This window comes from Ursus maritimus, unplaced genomic scaffold (assembly GCF_017311325.1).
Source record: "Ursus maritimus isolate PB19 unplaced genomic scaffold, ASM1731132v1 scaffold_14, whole genome shotgun sequence".
NCBI lineage: Eukaryota > Metazoa > Chordata > Mammalia > Carnivora > Ursidae > Ursus > Ursus maritimus.
The window spans coordinates 6,093,489-6,113,682 of record NW_024423786.1 but is presented as its reverse complement, the minus strand read 5'-3'; the positions used below and the strand labels follow the sequence as shown (position 1 = coordinate 6,113,682).

At 45.0% G+C, this 20,194-nt stretch overlaps 1 protein-coding gene across 5 annotated transcripts in view; it reads left to right on the top strand.

Annotated features, from left to right (window-relative positions):
• Window positions 1-20,194, top strand: part of PPARG (peroxisome proliferator activated receptor gamma) — a 154,629-nt gene that overhangs the window by 117,151 nt on the left and 17,284 nt on the right. For 3 of the 5 annotated variants that reach the window (XM_040628435.1, XM_008697869.2, XM_040628438.1), the window contains one exon: window positions 12,661-13,113. The exons of 1 other annotated variant lie outside the window; for it this stretch is intronic. In XM_040628435.1, coding sequence (XP_040484369.1) covers window positions 12,661-12,908 — 248 coding nt within the window. In that variant the 3' untranslated portion in view covers window positions 12,909-13,113. Of the gene's footprint in view, window positions 1-12,660; window positions 13,114-20,194 lie in introns of those variants that run through there. One more of the 5 variants, XM_040628437.1, reaches the window with a different exon arrangement.

The following is a 20,194-nucleotide window of genomic DNA, read 5'->3' as shown; positions in this document are numbered from 1 at the left end:
TGCACAGTGTACGTTGAAGTCTATAGATAGCTTTAGTGATTTCAGAAAAAGAGCTTTCGGCGGGGGTCCCATTGACCTCATTCTGAGCTAGCCTTAGAATCACAGAAGGGCTTCGTTCTGGTGAAGGTATCGTGACCCTAGACTGAAGGAAGGATGGGGAGATGGGCCCCTTGTAAGAGTGGGGTGGTAAGGAATTGGGGAGATTAAGGGCAAGGCGTCCCCAGAAGACCTAAAGGGGATTTTGGGGGGGAAGGGGTGAAAGTACCTGATTTGACCCAACTAAGTATTTGCTGAGGAAACTGGAGTTGCTATAGTAAGATCGCTGTCATTCAGCTTCAACCCTAGAAACTGCTGATACAGTGAGATTTGGGATGGAGATTGGCCTGGCGCTTAGCATCCTTGCTGTTTACTCAGCTCTCAAACCAAGCTAGCTGAGAAAGATGACCTAGTTCTTCTCGAGTTTTTCTCCTCTCTCTTTTTTCCCCTGAGCTTGAGGCAAGAAAAAAATGGATCTACAAAGAACAACAGTCCAGAATCAGACAACAGACAGCACTCTGTACCTTTTTAAGAGCATTCCATCTACACTCTCATACTAGATCCTGACAATTCTCCTGTATTTTTATTCTCATTTCATAGAAGGAAACGTGAGCTTCATAGACTTAAGCAATTTGTCTGAGATCTAACAACTAGTGAGCAGTGGAACTGGGGCTGAAACCCAGGTGTCCTGTCGCTTCAGAGTGCCCTCTCTGCCACACACCCTGTCCCCTGCCACCTGGCTCATGGTTCATGGTCACCGTCCTCACACTTGTGTTGGTGGCCACAGCCTGTGCTCCCTTCACGATACCCCTAAGGTATGGGCCTGTAATTCGGAGGTAGAGCTTCCTCAGTAGTCGTGACAAGTAATAGCTTCCCTTGCTCCCTCCAGGATGGGTGGCGTCAAGAGTAATAAAACTGCCTCCAGCAAGGGCAGGTTTGCAACTGGCGCCACAGCTTCATGCCAGGCACACTAGCGACCTCCCAAAACTACCCAGCAACCAAAGCCAAGTGTAAAGCTCAGTAAAACTGACAAGCCCCAGGACACTCCATTGGACTCTTTGCCCCCTTGCGCATTTGCTGCTCAGTGAAGAAAAGCATAGGAAGGTTCCAGCTGGAACTCTGCAACAGGAAAAAGTTCTTTTTGTTAATTCAAAACAGTTTGGAATCCATTACAGTTCTTCCCAAACTTCCAAGATATGGGGGAGGAAATTCACTGGGTTTTACAATATATTTTTTGAGGCAGATTGCCATCGCCATCTTAATGACAGAGAAGCTGTAAATATTGATACAATGGCCACAGATGGCAAGTCATCAGCCTCCTCGTTTACCCTCTTGAGTCTGGCTTGGTTATGCAAACCACCTCTACAGCAGCTCCTTCATTTTCCAGCAATCCCAGCCATGTTCTTTCTCTGTGAAGCGACTTTGGACAGCTGTTCTTGGAGTGATCATGTGTGTTTCTGTTGTTGAGTGGGCAAGGGGCACAAGAAAGGAGAATTGTTCTCATAGCTGTATATTTGCAGATCCAGGAAGAGTTGATGCTCTTAAGACAATTGGGCAAGTCCTAGTTCATCAGGTCAATAACCTGGGGCTTCTGTTTCTTACCCCTGGTTGTGACTCTGTGTATACAGATAAAGATTCTACAGAAGAGAATCAAAGCACAGCATCCAGTCCAGAATATGTACTTAATAAATGCATGTTGAACGCATAATAGTCAAATATTAATAATAATACTAGCAACCATTTATCGAATACTTCACTGTATGCCAGAGTGTATACTGGGCACTTTATATATGTGCATAATATTCGCTTAACCTTTCCTGCAGCTCTGCAAAGTCTGTTGTTATCCCTGTTTCACAAATGGAGAAAATAGAAGCTTAGAGCTCTAAGATTTAAGCAACTTGTCCCAGCTCACAGAGCCGCTAATTGATGAGGCCTAGATTCAGACCCAGGTCTCTCTGACCTTAAAACTGATGCCCTACTGTGTGTTGGAATGTGGAAGCATCCCAGTAATTACCTTGGTCCTGGAGGTCTCTGGCAGTTATCAAAAACTACCTATTTCATTTTGCCTCCAAATGTTATCAGTCAAGAATTTTCAGGTGGTAGTCTAGATATTACTTACCAACATCCAAAGGCCTTCTCGAGACACTGTTTTAACCGAACAAAATGACACCCTAGGTTTGAAAATTGCTGTGAGAAGGAACGGAGCCCAGTATGACACCGAAGACTGGTGCTCCGTTCTTAAACCTGTTCAGGTAGCATGGCCCTCAGGAACGGTGGCACTCGTGTGTGGCACTCGCCACAACAATTGGTAAGCTAAGTAACGAAGTGAATACAATTGTACTGCATCAGATACCATCATACACCAGGTTCCGTTAGACGTAAGTGGTTGCAGAAGAAATTTACGAGAGAAATTTAAAATTGTTAAAATATCAACCATCAACTTCATTTCTTCCTGCCTGTCAGAAACAATCAAACCAACACTCATTCAGCTATAGCGGCGAATACCTCATGCCAGCTCTCGGGCACAGAGTTTGAGGACTCTGAGTTCAAGCGTTCCATCTCTCTTCCCCATCCCTCAAGGCCCTCCAGAGCCTTGCGGCTATTTCCAGCTCATGCATAGTCCTTCCGTTGTCTGCAGAACTGTGTCTTCAAGTTAGAATGAACAACGTAGCACTTCTCTAGAACAGAAGACCAAGTGCAGGTGCCCGAGTCGCTTACACTTTTCTTGAGGAAACCCCAGCTTAAGGAGGCCTCTGACTCTGCAGGACCCAGCGGCCCCCACATCTTCTCTGGTAGCATCATCCTTACTCGTTGACTGGGGGGAGACACAGCCCAGAATAGCTGAAAACGTAGATATTAGAAACACCATGAACACCAGTAGGCCTACTTTCTTCTACTCTCCTCTGCGAGTGAAATATGCAGCTCTCTTATCCATACAGATTTTTTGGACAAGATTCAAGCTGGTGCCTAAGTGGTAAAAGTTGTTTTTCTAACTTCTTTCTCTTGATACTGAGAATAAACAAGGACATCTGATTTCTTGTCTGACTAAGCTCTGAGCAGGACAGTGGAAGAGTGTTATTACATGGTTCCTGTCCCCCATGTGGGCCACGACGGAGTCAGAGAGTAATACATTCATTTATTAACTGAAAAATCTGTAATGGGCACCTACACTGTGTCTGCATAGCATATGACACTCTTCTCCTCTGCTCTCCCCACCATGCTGCTGCGACCAGTGGGAAAACCCTTGTCAGGTGGCCAGGATGGCTTTGAATGATGACTCAATTAGTGTTATCTAGAAACGTCCCATTAGTTCACTCTTTTCATAACTTTGTGGACTTGGTTTAGACAAAGATGAGGTCTATGAGTTCTCAACTGGCACGCAAATTCTAAAAACCAGATGGCTGGTGGGGGTTGGGGGGATAGGGAGAAGATGAAACATACTAGAATCATCTGAGAAACTTAAAATACACACACACACACAGGCTTTTGTTGTTTGTAGAACATAGAAGCATCTTTCTCTGTGACTGCTTCAGAAGTAAAATCTCTTCCTCACTGTGGGCCCGGTACGCCGGGATCATCTCAGAGAGTGAGCGCACGATTGTGTTTGACCTCAGAGACAGACATGGGATTGAAAGCCAAACTGCTGAGTCATTCCTATCAGCACACCAGCAGTCTTGGAAAAGGTTCAGTCAGTCAGTCAGTGGGCCGCTTTTTGGAGCACTTTATCATTCTGGGTTCTCACAATGTGTGTTTAAACTCTGGGTGACCCCAGGCAGCCTTCCAGACTGGCACAATCCACCAAGACGTTCAGACAGATCATCTGCGAGTGAGGAAGAATGAAACTCGGGACGGGTTCGAGTCACTCATCACAGAGAGGCCAACACAGGTTGTGAAGGAGCCATGCACTCCCAGGGAAAGCACCTTACAAGGGTCTTGCCATATTCACAAAGAAGAAAACCAGAAGAGGTGGGATGGCGGCATTGGAAAGCTTTGGAATTACAGGGACAGCCCTGAGTTCAGACCCCACCCCCCTCCACCATTTACTAGATGTGTGATTTTACTCAATTATTTACCTCCCTGGGCCCTAATTTCCTTATCAGTATTGTAAGTAAATGAAATAACATTATATGAAGCCTCTGGCACAATGCCTGGGACATGTTAAGCACACAATAAATGCTAATTTTCCCTTTTGCCCTGTATGATAGAATTTGAAGCAGCTCTACGCAATCTTGCCAGTCAGACAGCTTGCAGTTCCACCAATAGTCATGCTTCAAATCCCTTATTACAATAGAAATACCCCTAGGGAGATAGCAACTAATCCCTTTATCAGCTATCACTTTAAGGGGAAGATACTGGAGGAAGGGGGAGAAGCCTGACAAGCTGAGGGGAGAACTCTCAGCCCCTGGCCCCTCAAGGAGATAGAGAATAGCAGGAGTGTGGTGAGTTTCCACACTCCTAAGGTTCTGATAAAGTTTTGGGACATTATGTGTTGAGAGGTCACATTTGGAGATTAAAGATCACACCTATGTTTTGAGATCTCAGGTGCTTCTCAAAGACATTGGAAAGGAAGACACTGAGGGAGAGTTGCAGAGAACAAATACTTGGCTACCTTTTATGTTTGGTTATTGGCATTCCTAGAGGTTGAGGAAGTAAGGAAGAGTGATTGGATGAGGGGAGGAGTGTGTCAGGCTTGTTGAGAAAGAAGAAATCATTTGCTTTCCTCTCCAACCTTCTCTACCTCCCCCGTTTCCAGTCCTGCTCAGAGCCAGTGTTAGACATAGAAGGAGCAGAAATTTATCTGTATCCCTCAGCTCAAGAGAGAGCACACTGCTCTCCTTGGCTGACACAGAGAACCCTCAGCAAACCACGTGGCTGAGCCTCCGCTGAGCAACCTTTAGAACAACAAGGGGACCTTAACCTCCCAGGATGAAAGGAGACAGGAAAGGCAAGGACTTCCCAAGGGCAGGATGGAGAGCTGGAGTGAAATTTCCATTCTGAAAGACCTGGAAATAAGACCGAGCCCAAGCTCATTTCACTCCATTGAGGTACCACTGAGCAATGCAAAGAGCTTTGCAGACAGAAAAGAAGAAAGTGCTACTCACCTCATTACTGGATATCTTTGTACCCACTGTTGTAGTTGGGGAGGTGGCTTTTGGGGGTGGTAGGTGGGTGTTTGAGATGAGCGAAGTTGGTGTGGAATGGTTTACTTGATGGGCAGATAAAAGAAAATACTACCTGGGTTGGTTTCATTGTGGTGGTCACCCCTTTCCCTATTCTGACCACATCCTATGTGTTATTGTAAGGAGCGGTTGTCATTTGGACGTAGAAAAAGCATTCATAAGGGAAACGTTAGAATGTTAACCCACGCCAGAGTGAAGGACTCTGCCGACTACATGTGGGTTGACGGCAGAATGTGCTTGTTACAGAAGATCATTATCTGTTTGGTAACACGTTTACAAGACCTGGTTCTCTTGTCCCCTTGTCCAGATAGCCACCATCAATCGCAGTTCTCCTAAAATCATCCATCATGCAGCCTTCTGATTAATTTAGGCTTGCCCTGCTAGGATCCCTAATACCAACTCTCCAGCAAGGTGCAGGCCCAGGAGTGGAAAGGGAAAAACATCTGGAAGGGGGAGTGGAGAGATGGCTGAGAAGGAGCAAATAAGGGAGAAAGAACAGGAAAGATAGAGAACCCAGGAAAATCACAGAAATGAGAGAAGAAAGATAGGAAGGAAAAAGAGGCGAGTGCTATTAGAATTATAAATAGAGGGGTGCCTGGGTGGCACAGCGGTTAAGCGTCTGCCTTTGGCTCAGGGCGTGATCCCGGCGTTATGGGATCGAGCCCCACATCAGGCTCCTCTGCTGTGAGCCTGCTTCTTCCTCTCCCACTCCCCCTGCTTGTGTTCCCTCTCTCACTGGCTGTCTCTGTCTCTGTCGAATAAATAAATTTTAAAAATCTTAAAAAAAAACAAAGAATTATAAATAGAAGTAGCTGCCTTACTATGTGTCAGACACCGCTCTAGCACTCCCATCTATTAGCTCACTTAATCCTCCCAACAATACTATGAGTGGTGTTACTTTTATGCCTCCATTTTTTAAATGAAGAAACCTAGGCACAGAAAGGTTAAGGAACTTGCTCAAGGTTACCCAGCAAATAACTTTTAAGGCTGGGATTCCAACTGCTTCTCACTAAGCCAATAAAGCTTACTCTTGGGTGTCCATTAGAATCACCTGGGAGCTTTTAAAAACCTTGACGTTCATACCCCAGACCACATCAATCAATCTCTAGAGAGGGGACCCAGGTATTCGTTTGCGGGGTTTTAATCTCCCCATGTGATTTCAGTGTGTAGCCAAAGTTGAGAATCACTGCACTCCATCCAGCTCCAATTGAAATTTAACTATGAGAAGAAGAACACATGTGAAACTTTCTTATATTATTTTTTCCCCAAAGGCAGGAATGTGGGAGGGAATTGCTACAGGCCATACCGTGGTTTACCAAAGATAAAGTTGGCTGAATTCACAGTTCTGCCTAATGCTCACCGTGATTCTGCTTGATCAGAAAAGTGCTGCAGAACCCTGAACACCATCACTTCAAGGAAGAAGTGAATTGGGGGCCCGTGGCTTCCTTGTTTTATTATTGCTGTTAGACTGTCTTGTGTTTATGCATTCAACCACAAGAATGAGAACGTGCCCAACCCCTCAAACATGAGCCTGCATCAGGAATTAGTTTCTTGTGCTCCTGAGTCTGTGCTCTTACCAGGATCAGTACAGGAATCTTCCCTTCCCTGCGGTGATGTGCCAGCCCACCCCAGCCTGCACTCCTGACCCCGTCCTGGTGGAAACTGCCTTTATTTGAACAAACCGAGAGAATATTAATATCTTACAGCATTCCTTTACCTAGCTCATTTTCACCACGACCTTATGAAAGAAATACCATTGTCTTAAAAAATTAAACCAAAACCCAGAAAGATTAGAGGACTTGTCAAAAGTCACAAAGAAACTAAGTGGAAGAGAGACAGGACTCAAGTCTTCAGTTTCCAAATCCACTGCTCTTTTTAGCACATCTGTGAACTTGGGAGGAATGGAATAAAGGAAATTGGAGAGAAGTGTAAAAGGAAGCCCTCCCTCCCCTTGGTTTTCACCAGGCACATGAACTAAGGTCTTTCATTGTCTGTGGATCAATTTACAGCTGCCCAGCTATCAGACTTTTTTTTTTTTCCCTGAATCCCCTGGATACAAACCTTTTCAGATTAGTCTGTATCATAAAGCCAATAGGCAAAGATTGGAAAAACCTTAAGAGCAGCTACTAGAATAGAGACAAAACTATCCACTTTGGGGTTTCTGCCTTTCTTCCAGGAGACTCCACTGGGGCCCTCTGATTCCCCCAGATGCCTCCTGAGAAAATCTGTGCTCAGGAAATGCCTGGCCCAGGTGGGCAGATCCCAGGAGGGTCAAGAGAATCGAAATCTTCATCAGATATCTCTCCCCATAACGGAGCCGGATCTGGATATGATGGGAGTTTTGTAGGTTTGCTCATAATCAGCAGCCTTCTATAATCAGTTCCAGCACTGTGTGAGTGGGGACCGGAAAGGTTGCTTTCCCAATTCTTTGCAGCCTGGGAGTAAGGAACCAGTAATTGACTCCAGCTTCCTCGAGTGTTGTGTTCTGGAGTATGTGAGTCAACACTCACTTTCCCAAAAGGGCCTTCTAGGCAGCCTAGGCCAGTAAATAGGGTCCTTTGACCCTGATCCAATTCAAGACCTCAACTCTGACCCTCAGCAAGGTGCAGGAAGATCTCAGACGGGCCTTCTAAAAACAGTATCTTAGCAGGCACTGGGGAACTGAGAGGGAAGGGTGAGGACCCAGGATGGCTCTGGGTGCTTCCACAGATTGCTATGACAAATTTGTGGTGTCCAGCTTAGCTCAGCAAGGGTTTGAATGTGTGTGGAAGGAGAAAGAGGAGAGGGGAGAGGAAAGACTTTCCAGCAGGGTAGAAGGCGGGGAGCAACCCTGACAAACCCCTTTTGCCTTTGATTCTAGGGATTGCTTTAAGACCAAGGGAAGCTTTTTAGTTTTTTAAGGAAGCCAAGTGTTTTAAATTTGAAGTGTAAGCCTGTTAATATACTTTTCTAATTGCATTTTGAGTGTATTTCCCCAGTTTAATTATGTGAATTATGTATTTACAGAATAGAAAATTGAGGCCCAGTCACAGAGCTGGTTAAAGTACACTACTTACTCCACTCAACTGTGGTCCATTTTGCCTTGACCGAGGCCCCGTAAAGGGGACGGGGACAGATCTGTAAATGACCTAACTTGTCACTGGAGAAAATATAAATCAGTGGCCACAAAATTTCAGCCGTTCAGCCAAACTCCATCTGTCACATCATAAAAAAAATAACTTGCCAAAGAGGGATTTGAAAATCCAAACCAGATCCTTCTCCACTCCTCGAGGAGCCAGTCCCGTTATACTGCACTGAAGCCAAGTGTTTCCAGCAAGCCCGATCAACTGCATTTTAGGGTTGGGTTGTTTGAGCTGTCATGATAAATGAAACCTACTAGATTAATGTAGTCTCTTCAGCAGAAGTTTTGACTGGTGCTGCCCAAGAGGAAGGAAGGAGATAGGGTTCTAAGGAGCCAGTGCCCGAGTGAGCAGAAGTTCTACACAAGGGTGTGGGGTCCCAGCCCATGGAGGAGCCACATTCAACACCTGCCCTCACACAAAATGCTGCCACTTCAGATGCACATGCATGTGCACAGCTGCGGGCAGTTGCACTCTGGAACACTCGTCAGGGAGAGGATCAGCAAGCATTAAGCCGAAGGCACCAGTCCAGGATCTGTCAGGGGCTAAAGCATCAGGGTTTTCATGATTGCATGGCAATTGTGAGAAAGGCTCAGGCCCTCCAGGGGCATGATTCTCTAGGCCAGGACTACATCATTTGTTTCATTCTTAGAATCTGAGATTTTTGCTGATGGCTCCAAGTCAATGGAATAAGTAGGAGTTAGAAAAAAGAAATCAACCAAAGTTTCCCTCTGTATTAAAAAGGAAAAAAAAAAAAGTGAAAAGAAACCTAATTTAAGAGAATGTTTAGAGTTCTGAAAATCCCACTGTGAGACCCTGTTAGCATTTCTCTCCTGTACCTCACCTCAATGAATAAAGGTTACTAGAGTTTGTTAGATACAGGAAAACACTGTTTACAGGAGACTTCTTCATTGTGTAGTGGTCCTGCCTTTAGGCTTGTTCACCAACCAGGAGAATTGTACTTTTCAATCCAGGACTCTTAGCCAGAACAAACTTTTTGCTCATTAACTCAGCCAACTGAGTACTTTCTGTGTTTCCACCAGATCCTCAGAGATGTAGTGTGCCCTCTGATACCTCATGACCTCGTAGGGGACATAAAGAAGAAAATCAGTACTTAAAATACGATTTATAAATACAATATACTTGTAATACAGCATTTGAAATTAAACAGACTTAGATTCAAATTTCAGTTCTGCCATTTACTATGAAGTGGCAGATCTTGGGCAAGATTTAATGCCTTTCTCTAAATCTTCATTTTTCCCTCCATAGAACACTGACCTCATGGAGTTATTGTGAAGATCAAATGATCTGTTGGGTATAAGGCCTTTAGCTCATTCTTTGGAAAATGATAACCATTCAATAAATGTAATTTACTAGTATGGTGGAGATTGAAGTGTTTATAGGGTGCTACAGGGTCCAGAGAAAGGGGGTTGGGAGAACAGGGGAGAGGAAGAGATAATGTCAAGGAGGGTTCCCAGAACAGAGTGACACAGACTGTATTTTGAAGAACAGGTTGAAGTCTGTAAGATGGGTGAAGGGAAAGGAATACTGTTTCAGGAGGGAGGAACAGAATCTGCCTAAGCACAGTCATGACAGAGAACAGGATGTTTGAGGGACTTAGTATGTAATAGTTTAATATGGCTGGAACAAAAGGATGGTTTCACAAAGTGAGGCTAGAGGATGAAAGGTACTAAAAGTTAAGTAGAGGCACCTGGCTATCTCGGTCGGTAGAGCTTATGACTCTTGATCTTGGGGTCATGAGTTCAAGCCCCACGTTGGGTGTAGAGATTACTTAAAATCATTAAAAAAAAAAAAAATTAGGTGTGCCTGTGTGGCTCAGTCGGTTAAGCGTCTGCCTTTAGCTCAGGTCATGATCCCAGAGTCCTGTGACAAAGCCCCACATTGAGTCCCTGCTGAGCAGGGAGCTGCTTCTCCCTCTCCCCCAGCTGCTCTTCTGCTTGTGTGTGTGCTTGCTCTCTCTCTATTTCTCTCTCTCTCTCTCAAATAAAATCCTTAAAAATTTTGTTAAATAAAAGGTAAGTAAAAGCCCTTATACAGTGCTTTAGTTTACAGGGAAGGGGAGAAGAGATAAAATTAGAAAACAAGGGTGAATAGCCTTCAAGAGCTAAAATTTGGAATCAGCACAAGGTATCAGGTGAGTGTCCTGAATGGTGTACAAAACCCCTGCCCCTTTCTGGTGAGCTTTAATGAGGAAGCCTTATGTTCTAATCACAGTGCAACAAACTGAGAAATTAAAAAATAAAACTTAAAGTTAGTAAACAAAAACAAACACCCAAACTTTCCACTTGGAAATTTTAAAACATGCTTCTATATAACTCTTAGATTAAAAATGAAATCAAAATAGTAAGACAGACTATTTAAGAAAGAGCTATGAACATACTATTTACCTAAGTCTGCAGGGTGAAACCAAAGTGACACTCAGAGGAAATTTCAGAATTTTAAATGCATCTATCAGAAAACAAGAAATACTAAAACTGAATGAATTAAGCATTCAATTCAAGAAGCTAGGAAAAGAGGGAAAAATAGAACTAAAGGAAGGTAAAAGAATAAATTAGTTAAATTGAAAACAAAATAGAATTTTTAAAAAGAGTTGATGAATAAAACCAAAAGTTGTGTTTCTTTAAAAAGAAAAAAAAAGCCTTTAGCAAATCAGATTTTTAAATGAGAGAATATACAAAATAAAAAGCATGCATTTATAAATAAAAATGAAATTTCAGATTCTGGGAGAATATTATATACAATATTATTCTAATATGAATTATAAAGTTTTACTTTTATAAGTAGTAGTCTTTACTAAATCTTGACTAAGCTCTTTACTAAAGAGATGAAAAGATATAGAAGAAAAATTAAAGGTAGCCAAAGATTTACCATCAGGATCAGATGGTTCTGCCAATGAATTCCAAGAAGCCATCAAGGAACAGATCATTACTACCTAGAAACAGAAGGAAAATTTCTCAACTCAGATTAGAAGGCTAGTTAACATTTATTACCAAAACCGACAAAGGATGGCACAAAAAAGACAACTCTGGACCAATCTCACAAATTTTAAAACCCTGAATAAAACAGGAGCAAATGAGTACAATGATATAAGGAAATCTATTTATATAATTGACTAGATTAAAATAAAGCCATTTGGTCATCTCTGTAGAAAAAGTGTAAAGCACTTGATGAAATGCCACAGCATTCCCGACTAAAACAAATTAAAAACTTCGTAACTCTTGGAAAACCAGGAGTGAAACGTATCCACCATAATCTATAGTAAACATCAGACTTGTGGTAAGCCATTAGAAGCATTTTTGTCATGGTTAGGAAGAAAACAAGACGACCTCCTACCACTGCTATTATTTAATACCATATTAGAGGTATTGGCCAATACACTATGGCAAGAAAAAGAAATGAGAAGTGTAAACGCTGGAAAAGAAGAAATAAATGAAACTATCATTATTTGCAGATATAATAGTCTATCCAAAATAGGAAAATAAATCCATGATAAAAACTATTTGAATTGACAAGAGTTTAGGAAATTGGAATATATTCAATAGATTAAAATGAATAAAATCTTTGTAAGCACCATCAGGGATAGATTAGAAAAGATAATGAATACTATAGAATATTATAAAGCAAAAAAATAAGGAAAGGACACTATGAAGTATTTAGGGATGCATCTTACAAGATCTGCGTGAAGGAAAGTTTAAAGGCAATTGAAGTTCACTATTTAAAAATTCAAATAAGGAAAGTATAAAGAAGAAACTGAAAATTACCTCACCACTCAGAAGAAACCTCTGTTAAAATCTAAGGCTCTAGCCTTCCAAACTGTACCAGTATTTAAAAACTATGTCTTGTCTCATGGAAAACGTATATGCCATGTTAAGGGAAAAAGAAGACAATGCTGGTTTTAAAAGCGTACGGGAGCTGTAATGAGAAATTAAGTAGAGGTTATAAAACATAGACTCATGAAGAAGGGGCAGCAGTGGGAAATGAGATTTCGGAGTGAGCAGAAGCATACCGGCACAAGAGTCCTCTGTCTGGGGAGAGGATTGTGTTATGTCAACCGATCAGGCAGATTTAGCCCCAGCCAGGAACGATGCCTCTGGAAAGAGCCCGGATAGTCTTGTTCTCAGTTCACCCTCCCTCCTACGCGGCTTTCTTGCCCACTGTCTACTTACCCTCACTCTCCACCTTAGTTTAGAACCAGAGCAAAACAAGCCAACAAGAAGATGGGTGAGTACTTTAGTTTGGCTGAAAATGCCTCAGATATGGGGCCAGAGGATTCTGTCACTGAACTTCCCGTTCTTCTCCCCCAGACCGCCCAGGTTTGCTGAACGTGAAGCCCATTGAGGACATCCAGGACAACCTGCTGCAAGCCTTGGAGCTCCAGCTCAAGCTGAACCACCCCGAATCCTCTCAGCTCTTTGCCAAGCTGCTCCAGAAAATGACAGACCTCAGACAGATTGTAACAGAACATGTGCAGCTATTGCAAGTCATAAAGAAAACAGAGACGGACATGAGTCTTCACCCGCTCCTACAAGAGATATACAAGGACTTGTATTAGCAGAGAAGTCCAAATTCACTGACAACGTGTTCCTTCTTCCAATTGCACTATTATTTTGACGGGAAATCTGACACCTAAAAAATTTACTGTGAAAAAGCATTTTAAAAAGAAAAGGTTTTAGAATAATAGATCTATTTTATGCATATTGTTTATAAAGATACATTTACAATTTACTTTTAATATTAAAAATTACCACATTATGAAATTGCTGGTTGTATTTGAAGCCTGAGTCTTATGCGTCCCCTACCCTACCCCCACCACCAGGCTTATCTCCTTTTATGTCCGTCCTTCCTTCCTTCCCTCCTTCCTTCCTTCCTTCACTTTTCTTCTTTCCTTCTTTTTTTTTAAGACTTATTTATTTGAGAGAGAGAGAGCACGAGCATGAGTGGGGGGAGGGGCAGACGGCAAGGGAGAGCAGCAGACTCTGTGCCTCAACCAACAGAGCCACCCAGGCATGCTATTTTCTTCTTTCTTTCTTACACATTTTTAAAAATGTGAATGGAACTGCTGATCAACTTTCATTCTCAGTAAATTAATTTTCACTCCATTCACAATGTTTCTGAACCCTCCATCTGCCTAAACAACCACAACTAAGAAAAGAAGGGAAACCTCACGACAAAAAACTTCTCAGAGCATGTGTTTCTCACCCTGGATGTGCAAATCTGGGGCACAGCCCTAGGCCTGCCAAGAACCCAGTCTTCTTCCCCTAACCCCAGCCAGCCGGCTAGGATTTTCACTCACCACGAGCAGCCTACCGACCGGGTACCAAGGCGCACATGTGTGCAATGTACCCGGTGGCAGGCACTGCTAGAAGCTGTGGGTAACAGAGGTGTGGAAGATTTGGCACCTGCCAGAAAGAAGCTATAGTTGAATTGAGGGGAAAAGAGTCATCTTTCTTAAAAACAGAGTATAATACTCAGTATAATCATGTGCCCAATAGGGGCGCCTGGGTGACTCAGTAGGTTAAGTGTCTACCTTCGGCTCAGGTCATGATCCCAGGGTCCTGAGATGGAGTCCCACGTTGGGCTCCTGACTCACTGGGAAGCCTGCTTCTCTCTCCCCTCCTTGCTCATGCTCTTTCTCTCTCTCTCTCTCTCTCTCTCTCTCTCAAATAAAGTCTTAAAAAAAAAATCATGTGCCCAATACATGGCTCTAAGTACTGTAAAGATTCAAAGGAAGTGAGGATAGATGAAGATTGGAATAGTCGAGCTTGACTCTAAATTCACTGAAGCGGACCTCCGAGGATGTGCTGGATTTAGGATAGGTAGAGAGTGAGAGAAAAGACATTCCAGGAAAGAAAAATAGGAGGAACAGCAGCAAGGGGAACCAAAACCAAACATGAATGAGGGAGAAGAGCCACATTCTGGTGCTGATGTACATGGACCAGTTTTGCTAGAATTATTCCAATCGTCGTCCTTGGAACCACCTTGCCCAGAGATCTTTTGCTTTTCTAACCTCAAAGGCTAATTGTCTGTATCATCATGGCTCCCCAGCATGAAGAGTGTATGTTCCCTAAAAACGGAGACCTTCTTGGCACATTAATAGGTTCATTGATCAAAGCCACCAAATTCACTAGCATTGCTGACCCATGAACTCACGATACTTGGACTTTGAAGGGTACCTTATAAACAAACTCTCCTGCGCTCTTTCTCCTCCAGGATGGTGATGTCCACTGACCTAAATTATTTCCCTGCTGCTTCTCCCTTAGTTTATCTTTCCTTATAACCAGGCACTGATACTTAGGAGAACCTCACTTCACATTTGAGGCTTTCAGGCCAAAATCTCAGGAAAGACCTTTTCATCCTTTACCCAAAAATAAACATCTCCAAAGAGTCAGTTACAGACCCGAGTCTTGACCACAGCCCTAAAAATGTAAGATCCTTAACCCTTTAGGAGTCACGACTTCCTAGCTCAAAACTTTAGATACAACCTCAGGATTTTGGGACCAGCGACTGAAGTCGTTGTCGAAGTGTTATCAAAACACCAGGAAGAAGAATAACACACTCAGTCCATCACATGGTTATTTTTCCCTTGATGCCAAACATCAGGATATTCTGAAACATCCCCATGACTGACTAGAGGCTCCACTACTGTTCCACGTGGAGAGTTTATCATCCGGCAGATCTTAAAGAAGAAAAAAAAAAATGTGTGAGCAGTAGACGAGGTGAGGATTCCACCTCAGAGGAGATCCCTTGTTTACAAGATTTCTCAAACAAAAAGTCTTTCAGCACGCTGCCTGCTCTCTGTTCCCACCAGCACCGCGCAGCCGGTCCAAACCCTTTCCACATTCCCGGAGCTGTGGCTGCCAATGCGGGGAGGAAGGGAGACGCTCTCAGCTCTTTGGCACTGATGGTTAGCATTAAATAGCTTTTAAGCCCTGGCAGCTTGCAAGTTCCCATCTCTCTGACTTCTTCCCTGTGGTTTGGACTATCATTTGCTAAATATTTTACGACACATCTTATACAGCCTCCAAAGCTCCTGCTCTTTTCTCCGGTCTCCCTTTCCCCTCAGGATGATTCACAAGTTAATCAACAAATGTATCATCAGTTATTCATAGTACATTCTCCGGACATAAACACACTTAGGGATTTGTGTTAATAAAAATAGGAAGAAAAGTAACTTTGGTCAAGAGTCCAAAAAAGGGAGGGGAGGGGGTTTCAAGGCTCCCAGGAGAGCCCTACCCCCAGCACTGCCCTTGAATCTGGCCTAGCTCCCCCTACCGCCCGGCCCCCGCCAGCCCACCTCTCTGCTGCCCATGGAGCACAGGAACTGCGGGGTACCCATGGGCGAGGCCACATCTGCACACCCCATTGTTCTCTAACCACCATCAAAAACTGGGCTGATCTGAGTTTCTGACTTCTCTTCTAAAATCTGGCCGAGGAGCAAGAGGATGGCGGTCTTCAGTAGGAGCTCAAAGAGTTGGGAAGCACCAGCTGGTACCGCACTGCAAATTCGGATTGATAACCCAGGGGGCAGAAGCCAGGGGGACGGCCACATCAATGCCACTGAAGGGAAAGGGATGAGGCTTCTGTGGTAGGCCTACTTACTTGCTACTGGATTCCAGTGATTTTTCCTCATCTCCCTGGAGGCTACTGTAGGCAAACCCTTATTGTGGGCAGGTCTGCTGCTCACGGTGCGGTGCTGATACAGCGGGCCAAGGCTGAGAGGGGGGTGGAAATTGGCCCCCAGATACCTATTCCCTTAAAAATACCCACTGGGGAGCAGGGGTGGAGGCTTCTAGAGAAAGCCAATTTCAGTTCTAAATCCCGAAAGAACCAAAATTCATTGCCAGCAGGATCATCCCCATTGCTTTCTCTTTCCTCTTTCCCACCCACTCACTGGAACAGCTTGAGGCTAAGAGACAGACCAAGACGCCTGTTCTTCTCTAGGTAGCCGCCTCCCTATTTTTCTCTCTCCTCTCCACATCCTGCTTCCTGGCCCTGGCTCCTGTTGTCTCTGTTCCCATTATTCACACTGTTATTATCTGTGTATCACCCCTCACCATGTGACTGTACATGGTAGGCCCACCGTTTTAATGCTTATTGGAATGAACTAAAATAGCAGGATCTTAGCATGGAGCCCATTAGATGTCATCTAATCCCACCTCATTCGTTAGTCTGTACTCGGCTCATACTCCAGTCCCCACGCCACCATATGAAGAGGAGCATGACTAGGCCCTGCCCTCAAGGGGCTCATGGTCTGTTGACAAAGTCGGTGTGTAATTATAGTTCAGCCAAAGGGATGAATCGCCTAGAGGTGTGAAAGAGGATTCACAGGGGTTGTGAGTGGACTCAAAAGTGTAAAAGTACATTTTGTGTTCAGAAAACAGCAAGCAGTTAGGCATGGCTACCATAGCTACGGTAGTGAGAAGTGAATGTGGCCAAGTCAGCGTCAGATGGTAACAAGCCTCATCCTCCATGGTAAGGAGCTACCTTGGACTGTATTCATAAGCAGTTGGAGTCCAGGGGATGGGGCCAGGCAGAAGAGGGACATGAGCAAGTTTGGATGTTGGGAAGTCAGCTCTCTACAGGTCAGATACCCTCTACAGGGCTTCCAAAGGCTGTCCAACCCCCGAACGGCTACCTGAAGGGACGGGGAACTCTCTCCCTTCCAAGCCCCTTGGTGATTTCCATCTGGTAGGACTAGCTCTGCTCCCAGGGTCACACATACCACATGCTTGTTCCTGCACCTAAGCGGTTCTGACTCACCGTGTCCTTTTCAGTCAGGTGACAATCTTTTGGCTCAGTCTTCTGGCCAGCTGAAGGACCCTGCCCCCTTCCTCCTTGCTGTCCATTCCCTACTGCTCCTAGGAGCCGGGGCCTCACTCCCCCTAACCCACAACGTTCCTCTGCCTTGATGGCAAAGTCACTCCTACGCCCATGTAACAAAACTTTCACGCCCTACGCTCATTTCCAGACAAGCCCTGCGTTTGTCATAGAACTCTAGAAAATTTGAGCTCAAAGGAGCTAACCCATTCAAATAACAGACGAGAAGCCTGAGGATCAGAGAAGTTAAGTAATATGCCCAAGGCCCTAGGCGTGTACTAGGATTAATTTATTCAAAGGTGTTATATTTCACACGTACTCTTACCAGCCCTGACACAGCCGCTAGTAGGATCAGCAGTTTAACAAGAGAATCTCGAAGTGCATGACAAACTTGAAGCTAGTGCGAGTCTCTGTACTGGGGAACAAGGAGAAAGGATGGGGCGAAGTTCTTAGAGGGATTATCGTGACGATCGAAAGGTGGTTGTGTGAGTCACTCGGGACTGTGTCTGGCCCATAGCATCCTGTTATGGAAGACAATATCTTAGTTTGGGCTTCAGAGATACACAGGTTTGGGTTCAAATTCTATCTCTACCACTACTTGTCCTATAACCATATGACTTTTGGCCAATCTCTTAACCTCTCGAGACCTTAATTATCCTCATTTGTAAAATGGGACAATAATACCCATCTTATAGGTTATCGTGAGGATTAACCATAATGGTGGCTATAAAACACTTCACACAGCTCCTTGGCACATCTTTACTGTCAATTGTGTTGGTGACAGATAACATTATGGCCGTTGTTACTATAAAGTGCCCTTCCTTCAAGAAGGCATCCTGGGCTCATAGAACAGGTTCTTCTTCCTGTTCAAGTATTCTAGGCCATACCTGAATAGACTGGAAGCCAGGTAAAGGGGTTGGATTTCAATATTTGGCACTACAGTAAAAAACATGTTCTCTCAAAAGTATTTTGCTTCCAGTCCATACACACTAGGAGAAAATCGTTATTTGAAAGACAACTGCTGTGTTCTGATTTAGAAAAAATGCCAGGATGAGGCTAAGAAAACATTTTCTCCAAAGTAGTGGGACTTTTCTCTTGTGACTTATGCTCCTAATTTTAGACCAATATTACATAGTTTGCATTTCCAGAGGGGTTATAAAGAATAAGAAAATTGCTAATTTGAGTCTGTAGGGAGTGGGTTGGGATATTTCCATCTCCTCTAGAGTTTTGTAAATATGTTCCAGGCCAAAAGTTCCCAGGAGAATAGCATTCCTGGGATCTATTTAGTGCCATGGGCTGTGCTCAAGGAGGATCCAAGTGGCTTTCTGCAAGAGTTAGAAAACTGTGATCCTGTGGCCACTTTTGCCTAATCCTGGAGGCCATGAAGTGTATGTTAAAAGTATCCACTGTCAGCTTGAGGCTTGGCTCTGCCACTTCTTGATGTGTGGCCTTAAGCAAGTCACCTCCCTCTCTGGGGACAAAGAACCTGGCGTATAGAAAGAAGTCCTTTAGCAAATTACATCTAATATAGTCATCATGAATAAAGGAATGGGTCTCAGTTTCTCTATCTGTAAAATGGGAATAATAGCACCTACCTGGCATGTCTTATAGACTATCAAAGAAAGGAAGCAGGGCCGGCCAGCTCACCAATATTCACAGATAAGAAAGTGAGCCGCAATGAGGTACAGGAGCTAGCCCACGTTTACGCAAATAAAAGGCAGAGGCAAAGCTGAGGCTAGACTTCTGGCTTGCTGAGGCCCACCCTACCGAGGGTTCTTTTCTACTGCACCCTGCTAGATGCCAAGACAGTGTTGCCTGCTTATGGCATAGAAGACTTCAGCTTGGATTTTGGCTCTGCCGCAAACTAGCTGTGCAGCGTCAGGCAAGCCGCTTCCTGTCTCTGGGCCTCAGCTTCTTCACCTAGTTTGTGATGATCCCAATTCCTACCTTGTAGGATTGTTGTGAGGACTAGAGGTCCCATGAGCCCCTCAATAATTAAAATCCTCTAAGACAACCTCACACAATCTGCTAGGTACTTGTTCCGGCCTGGGGCCGTGCGTTGGTGAGCGACGTCCTCAACCACAGAGGACACCGTGAGACTCCAGCCTGTGAGAAATCGTCCAGTGTTGGCCTGGCGGTGTGCGGTGGCCCCTCGGAAATTGCTTTCTTGGGCCTCAGTTTTCTCATCTACACTGTCAGGGGCTCTGTCCTGTCCTTCCAGCTCTGACACCCCAAGTCCTTGGACGCCTCCAGGGGGGAGGCTGGAAGGGAGACAGAGTCCTCTGGCTGACCAACCGTGTTCTCTGCTGCCCGAGCGTGTTCTCCCTCAGCGCGGCCGGGGCTGGACAAGACAACAGCCAGCACTCGTTAGAGGCCTGGAGCTGCTCCAGCCAGAGGGGGTGCTGCCTCCAAGGGGAGGGGAGGGGCCGCCGGATGGCCGGTCGGTTCCCACCCAAGCCGAGCTGCTGAGAGAGGGGCGTTGTGCTGAGTCAGCGGGCTGGCGGCTCCGCGGGGGCTCCCTGGCCGCCGGAGCCTGCCAGATGCGAGGCAGCCAGGAGGGCCTCCCAGGAGCCCGGCGTGTTACCGACGATGCTGCCGCTGCTGCCACAGCAGCGGGAACCGTGCCCTGAAAAAGCCTGTCCCCGGCCAGGCCTCCCAGGGCTCCGGGAGAGGGAGCGGCTGTTGCTGAAGGAGGACGTTTTTAGGAGTTGCCTCCTTCTGGCAAGATTCTAACCAGGGCTGCCTCTGCCCTCCCCGGTCTCTCCAGTCGGTCCCCAGTGACAGCCATTGTGCCTCTCAAACACCGAGTACAAGCTTTACTTATAAACTGCTTCGCAGCCGTTTATTTAATCCTCCCCAACCCCAGTGAGGTGCTTTATGGGTCAGGGTCCCACAGAAAACAATGGCATACTCAGGAGGGGACCCCTGGGGAGCGCTTAGTGCAGGCTGGGGGGGGCACTATTTATAAACCTTGGGAGGGTTAAAGGAAACCATTGCAGGGTGGTGAGACCTGCCCCCCCC